This window comes from Cynara cardunculus (genome assembly GCF_001531365.2).
Source record: "Cynara cardunculus var. scolymus isolate 2C chromosome LG 12, CcrdV1, whole genome shotgun sequence".
Lineage (NCBI taxonomy): Eukaryota > Viridiplantae > Streptophyta > Magnoliopsida > Asterales > Asteraceae > Cynara > Cynara cardunculus.
Genome location: NC_037539.1, coordinates 38,471,675 through 38,479,078, shown reverse-complemented (window position 1 = coordinate 38,479,078; position 7,404 = coordinate 38,471,675). Strand labels below are relative to the sequence as shown.

The 7,404-nt window shown below is 31.8% G+C and overlaps 1 protein-coding gene across 1 annotated transcript; it reads left to right on the top strand.

The window, feature by feature from the left end:
* Positions 1-538: 538 nt before the first annotated feature.
* On the top strand, positions 539-4,766 carry LOC112523450. Its single transcript, XM_025133066.1, has 2 exons — positions 539-1,013; positions 4,468-4,766. The coding sequence occupies exons 1-2, from the start codon at positions 687-689 to the stop codon at positions 4,561-4,563; spliced, it is 423 nt and encodes a 140-aa protein (XP_024988834.1). The 5' UTR covers positions 539-686; the 3' UTR covers positions 4,564-4,766.
* Positions 4,767-7,404: the final 2,638 nt, after the last annotated feature.

The window sequence follows — 7,404 nt, the reverse complement described above, 5'->3', positions numbered from 1 at the left end:
TTACTAATAATAATTTGAAATAAGTTTTTATTTTAATTTTAGTTAAGTCATCAAAATGATGTGGCGTCCACATCACCTCATTAAAGTCACACAAGCAAAAAAGTTAAAGGGTTAACCGGTTTAAAAGGTAACAAGTTACCCATTGCTATTATGGGTAGATTTTTTAAAGTACAATGTCTTAATAAAAAATAATTTGAAAGTACATTGTTCTAATAAAGAAAGAAAGTAGGTTGTTATTTCATGCATTTAACCCATTGAAAACACCTTCGTTTTAACAATCTTCTCAATTTAAATTGACAGTTTAATCTATACAGATAAGTTTATTGATACATGACTTAATAGAAAAACAAACAAATAACTTGAATCAATTATTTGATCCAATACCCACTAAATATATATTAAAATATGTTTAAAAAAAAACATTTTTTACTTTATTTTATGGTTCAATTCTCATTGGTGCATTTAACCCCCTTTTCGTGATATCACTTTGGCTTAAAAATTGGTGGATCTACGAGCAAAAGATTATTTACCCTGAAGAAATTCCTTTGCAAAACCTCTTTCTTCTCTCCTAAAACACCTTCAAAAACCCTATTTCTCTCTCAAAAATTCATCAATCTTGGATCAAATTGGAGATTATTCTGCATACATCTCTCTCAATTTCTGCGCGGTGATGAGAGAGAAAGAGAATGAGAACATCGCCGCCAAGTGTAGCTCCATTGAGCAGTTGTAGTACCAGCAGCAGTACTAGTTGTACTCTGGTAGGTAGAGGTGTTGGTGGTGAAGACGATGAACATTGGAGGAATTTCGATAACTCAGTCAGTGCGGTGTCGTTTGGGCTTGTCGCCACTGCTATTCTCATTTCTATGTTCCTTGCCATGGCTCTTTTCGAAAGGTTTCTTCGGCCACCGTCACCGTCCTCCTCCGTCGCCACCACCACCACCGGTGTCCGTAATCATGGAGATCTCGACTCACAAACGGTTTCCCATGGAAAACCAGAATACCCATCTCCAAAAGTACGTTACCTTTACATTTCCCCGTTTTATTTCTTTTTTAACCTTGAAATTACCAATTTACCCTCTAATTATTTTCCCAAACTACAAGAGTTTTCCATTTTTATTGCTTGCTTAAAAATCCAACAATTTAATTAAATCTTTGTTTGTCCCAAAATAAATATCCAACATTCGAAAATAGATCACTAAATTCCCAATATACCCTTAGTTAATGTACCAATACTTAAAAGTAGTAAAGAGAAATAAATTAAATAAGGGTAAAATTGTCATTTGACTAATCTAAAAAGTTGTTTGTTTACCTCTTAATAGCTTCATTAAGAGGCAACATCTGAATCGTTAAGAGGTAATTTTGTATTATAGGTCTCCCTTAACTATTCAGCATCCTAATTTCATTTTAAATAATTACCAAACAATTATATTTCATTTTGCACTATATCATTAGAGCCTCTTAATCATTCTGACCACTTAATCATTCTGCAACAAATCATTCAGCAATTGCCAAACAGCCCCTAAAACTGTGTTCATTTTCAATTGTGAACACTTGTTGTGTGACGGAGGAAGTACAACTTTTAATGCATAATGTACAAGTCAATTTGTCGTTTTATTTCTTAGGATAAAAATATAATATTATGTTTAGAAAGGGCAAAAATGTCAAATCCTTAATTTCACGCAACGGGCAAAAAGGATCGAAGCATGAGTGTTGGGATGACCTTTTAATGGACAAAGTTCTTTCCCAAATCCAAAATGTCGATAAAAATGGGTTTTTTTTTTAATAAAAATGTCAATTAAATTAATGGGTTTTTTTTTAAATTCTCCAAATCCAAAACAACTTTTGGTCAAATAACAAATATAATAATTTAATTTAATTTAAATAATTATCAATATAATATTTAAATCAGAACGATATTCGATTCAAAATCGTAAAAGTTCCCAATCGAATTCTAATTCAATGACGAAACGGGACAAACACAGTGACATTGTCCGAGTCAGAACGATCATTGTTCGAGTTATTTGATTATTGATAAAAAGGGTATTTTAGGAAATATTTATTGCGGGTTTGTGTTTAAGTGAATAATGGCTTTATTTCCATTTTTTTTCCCTTTAATTTTGTTTAGTGAATGAATAATTGCTCTTAGTGGAATTAAAAAGTAGATTTTGGGAATTTTGCCGTATGATTTTGTCCAAAGGGAGGAAAAAGGGAGATGACATTGGACAAGAGAGAGATTTCTGTAAAGAGAATTTAATCGAGTGACTGTATTTCGTTTTAAAAACATATGATAAATTTATGAAAAAGTAAAAGAGAAATACCCGAGCTGGTAGGAAAATAGCAGATAAAACACGTTGCCCCGTCAAGTTGCTGTATTTTCTTTATCTGCTTTAATATTCAGCTTGCTATATTTTTGTCGATTTGTTGGTATATTATTTAATCAAATCATAGGTTTAACATCGATGTACTTTTGTAAATTATCAGTCTCATATCACATTCGAATTTGACATTTAAAGTTTTTATTTCTGTACAAAAATCAAGAAAATCTGTTATAAATGACAAGTTCAGTTACAAATTATTTTGATTATTTTGTGAATGTGATCAAGTTTTATTGTGTGGACCACTACCTTCATATCCCTAATTTGATGCTAATTACCCAAAATAAATAAACAACAAAACAAAAATAGGAAGTAGATGAGAAAATGTGACAAAATTTCCCTTAATTTCATGCTCATTTTGGTGGAGTTCAACCATTACAACACATAGCAATCAATCAACAAGTTTTATAATTCAATTTTTAGATCCAGTTTGGTTTGAAGGAATGGAATGGATTTGGGGGGATTTGCATTTCAAATCCATTTTAATATCATGTTTGGTTTGTTGGATTGTCCAGATTTGAAATCCTTCAAATATAAGATTTTGAAATCCTTATGGAGTGCTTGGGATTTCATGGGATTTCGTAGGATTGTATCAATTAGGTTTTTAAAAATGATAAAAACATTTGTTTTGTAATAATCGATTAATAAAACTGTAATTCAATTATTTTTATAATTAGTTATAGTTTTTTCTATAAATTATTTGTAATACTTATCTGATGTCATTATCGACTGTTTTTTTCTCAAGAAACGAAGTGGAAACAGATTGTGTGATATCTATGATCAAAATAAGACAACTAATAGAAAACACAAAGAAAAGGTGTATCAAGCAATTTAAGTAGAGTATTAACACAATCCAACCCTTACTTCAGATAGGATTCATCAGATCAGTTTAACTTGGTTTGATTTAGTACAGTATCAGGGATTCTTTGGTTTAGGTTGGGGAATGAAAATGGGAATGACTTTTCATTCCCCCCAGTTCAATCAGGAATGAAAATTTAGACTTATGGGGGAATGAACCCATTATATTATACAAAACCAAACAATTTCTTTTATTATCATTTCCATTGATTACTGCTTAATACTTCTAACCAAACATCCCCTTTAATGTAAGGGAGACATTAGTATTATAATGGTGTATGTTTGCTTTTGATGATTTGTTAGGACCAAGAGGTCACCAATCTTGGGTACAAACATGTGGTGATGTCTAAGTTTCAATTACCAAACCAAATACAACTTTATCTACTTTTAATATCCTTCAATCTTGGTACCCTAAAACCATTATGGTTTGTTCCCAACCCCATGTGGTTTTCAGCCAAAGTTTAAAGTGCAACCAATCCTCTTTTACCTTTAAAATATGCAACTTTTTGTTTGTTATATCCACATAAAACAAATCTATCAGAATTATAACAGACGAACTATTTGTCTGATTGGATATACGTTCGTCGAAAAGATAGACTCTGGAGATCGTTGTGGACCCTGAATGAACGATGGTAATGGTGGGTAGTGAGGTAATTTTACATGAAAAAGTTTATATGGAACGTCATAAAATATGGAACGAACACGTATATGAAGTTGGTCTTTTTGGAAATAAAAAATGCCCATGATTAACGGAACAAGAAGACGAATTTCTTCATGTTGTTCGTCTTTTCTTGATTATTATACTTCTAGATATTCTAAGTAAAGATTTCGTCTTATGCATTAATTTGGTTGTACATGAGTGATTAAAGTCAAAAGTCATGAACCTTCCCTGATCTGTCAATGGCAAATCAGTAACTTTGAATTTATAAAGAGCTCACAGGTTTACTTTTTATTCTTGTGGAACGGGTTGTTACAAATTCGGATACGCTTCTGGTATTTTGAAAATTTGTCTCTAGATTGTTTACAATACAATTTCTAAGATGTCACGTGAGCTTTAGAAATTATCTAGAAATATCAAGTATTTGATTAGATTCTTAAATCCGGAACAAAGTACAACTTTAAATGCATGTAGTACAAGTTTAGAAAGCATTATTCTTACTGTTAGCAAAATGAGTTGCCATCGACAACGAATCAGAGCATTGGTGGTCTGATTATAAGCTTGTTACGAGTGCAGGTCAATATTTATGCAAGAGAAGTTTCTGTATTAATGCCTGGAGAAGAAACTCCGACTTTTATCGCGAATCCTGCACCTTCTGTTTGTCCTCCGTAGTTCGTTTCTTCGAACTGAGCTCTAGGAAAGAAGATTAAAAGTAAAGAAAGATTGTCGGGATGTTTCTTGCAACGTTTTGTTGCGTTAATGTTTTCATACTGTTTGATACTTTATCTTGTGTATTTTTGGCTTATCAAAATGAGGTTTTGCTTATTACAAAGCGTTATAAAAAACAAACATGCTATCGATTGTTTGCTAATTTGACAAATGATGAGTCGATGACTGATGGTTAACAGTGTTATATGTTTTATTAAATTTAAAGACTAAAAAACACTTTGTTATGTCTGAAGAACATGACTTATGTGAGAATATGTGGAACCCTATGATTACTTTTCAACATATATAGAGGAGAATTTGTTCAAGTCTAGTCGGTGTGGTACTCTAACAGCTTCAATAAAACATAATATCGATAAATTATTTTCAATGTCTAGAATTTTTGTAAAGATGTTTAAAAGAATATACGATTGATCAAATAAACCAAGAATTGTTAGTTATTTCGTTGTGATTTTGATGGTGGAATCAGAATTTCCGACCAGTAAATTCTAGGCTGGTAGAGCAGGGAAAACCAGGAATTGTTTACCAATGCATAGAGTCATCACTCTTACTTACCTTGTCGTTGGCTATAAAATGGATTGTTAATAAGCATCTCTTGCTTGGTAAGCACTGATCAGATAAAAGTCTTCTCTCTCACTTACTGGATAAAATTCTTGATTCTTATCATGCTCACCCGTCCTTAGACCGCTACCAAACAGCAATTAGAAAACTAAGCATATGAAAATCGAGAACTAGACCATGTGATACTCATTTGGTATCAATCTGTAAGTGACCAGACTCGAATTGTGTTCCAATAATTCAGGTCTAATTCCTTATCTAAACGATATTGTTTCATTAAGTAAGAAATATCCATTTTAAATGGGACAAATGCTAAACTGAGAATTGGCTTTTTGCCTACGATGTAATCCAAGTACAAGTCTGAGTATATTGGTTTCAACTCAATTTATTGGTTTTACGGTTTCATGTATTTACATTCAGTGTTGTACCCGTTTGGCAGTGTTGTACCCGTTTGGCAGAGATCATGTTGAATCGTTGGACCATTGATTACTTGATTGTAACGGAGCGTAAAGCGGAGTCTTGGTCAAAGCAAGCCGACCTATTCTATACTAACTGTCTCTTCTTTCTTCTTCATTTCCCTTCTCCTCGCTGCTTTGGAATTCCATCTTTAAATGGTGGAATATTAATTACATTATACCTCTATTTCTTAAAAGGGCAAATTGTATATAAAAAAAAATAACGTACTTTAACTTGATTCCTATTTTGAGTAACGTACTTTAAAAACTTCCATTTTGGTAACTAAATGTAAAGCTTTAAACATTTAATTACCCGGGTAAGTGATTAAATCATTAACTCTTTCGTCTAATAAACCACAATACATAAACATTAATTTTAAATTAAGATATACATGTCAACAAATAATACTAAGTTAAATACCATATCACTCGCCACATCAGCATGGTAACCGGTTAATACTTCAACCGGTTACTCAAGTATTTAAATGTTTAAAACTTTACATCTTGGATACCAAAATAAAAAATTTAAAAATAAGTTATTTAAAATAAGAATCAAGTTAAAATACATTATTTTTTTAATGCAATTTTCCCTCTTTAAAATATTACAATTTTTTTTTGGGTATTTATATCTTGACTTGTACGTAAATAACAATGTAAAAAGGAAACACAAGCACACAATTCAAGAACACTTTCTGCGATTTTCACAAATATATTACAAGTATTTACAACTTCAAAGTACGTAAACAACGAAATAAATATTATAAAATATTATGTCCACCATTTCTTTTTCAAAACTTCACGCAAGTCGTTTCTCTTTACGGTTTTACCTGGATGTTACTGTGTTCGTAATATTACGGATCTGGTTAAAAGAAAAAATCAGATTCAACCCAGATATGTAGTTGCGACGGTGTCTCTTGCTAACCCAGTGGAATTTGAATCTTTTTTGTCTTTTAGCTAGGTCCGTAAAATTGCGGATGTAGTGACATTTGGGTAAATTGCAGATGTGTATATTACCGGACGTAATGACATTTGGGTAAACTCGGAAAAAAGAATGGTTAAAAAACCAATTTAAATTGATGAAATAACTATTTAAATTAAGCATGTTGGTAAACTATTTATTATTTGAACGGGTTAAAATTCCAAGACAAGGGTAATTTTGAAAAACATTCTCACTTAATGCATTAAGATAAGATGGACTAATTTAACATGTTAATTCAATCTCTTAGTATTAAATTAAAATCAAACATGGTTAATATAACTTAATCAATTAAGCTAACCGTTCATTAAGCTTATTAAGTTGAAAACAAACACCCTTAAGGGTACGTTTGGTACGCAGACAGGACAGAACAGGACAGGACAGGTGTTCAACGTTTGGTAAGACATGACAGGATAGGACAGAACATGACCGAACTGGTTAAAATGACCAATTTACCCCTAGTGACATTTCAAGTACATAACTACATATCAGACGAAACAATAGGCAAAATCGAGTGTGTTGAGAAACAGTAGGCAAAATCGATTTATCAATCCAAACAGTAGGCAAAATCGATTTATCAATCGAAACAGTAGGCAAAATCGATTTATCAATTGAAACAGTAGGCAAAATCGATTACCAGCTATGAAGATCGATGGAGATGGAGGAGAAGGTAGATGCTGTGAAGAAATCGATGTTATGAAGAAGAAGACGAAACAGTAGGCAAAATCCAAACACCTGGTTCATGATTCAACTAAAAATACAAAATCAATAAAAAAATCATTTCGAATTTCATCAAAA

What these genes read in the sequence shown, in the direction of transcription:
- LOC112523450 (XM_025133066.1), top strand. Translation starts at nt 687, where the DNA reads ATGAGAACATCGCCGCCAAGTGTAGCTCCATTGAGCAGTTGTAGTACC. An exon ending in CAGAATACCCATCTCCAAAA is followed by an intron (nt 1,014 to 4,467) that starts GTACGTTACCTT and finishes TTACGAGTGCAG; the next exon opens with GTCAATATTTATGCAAGAGA.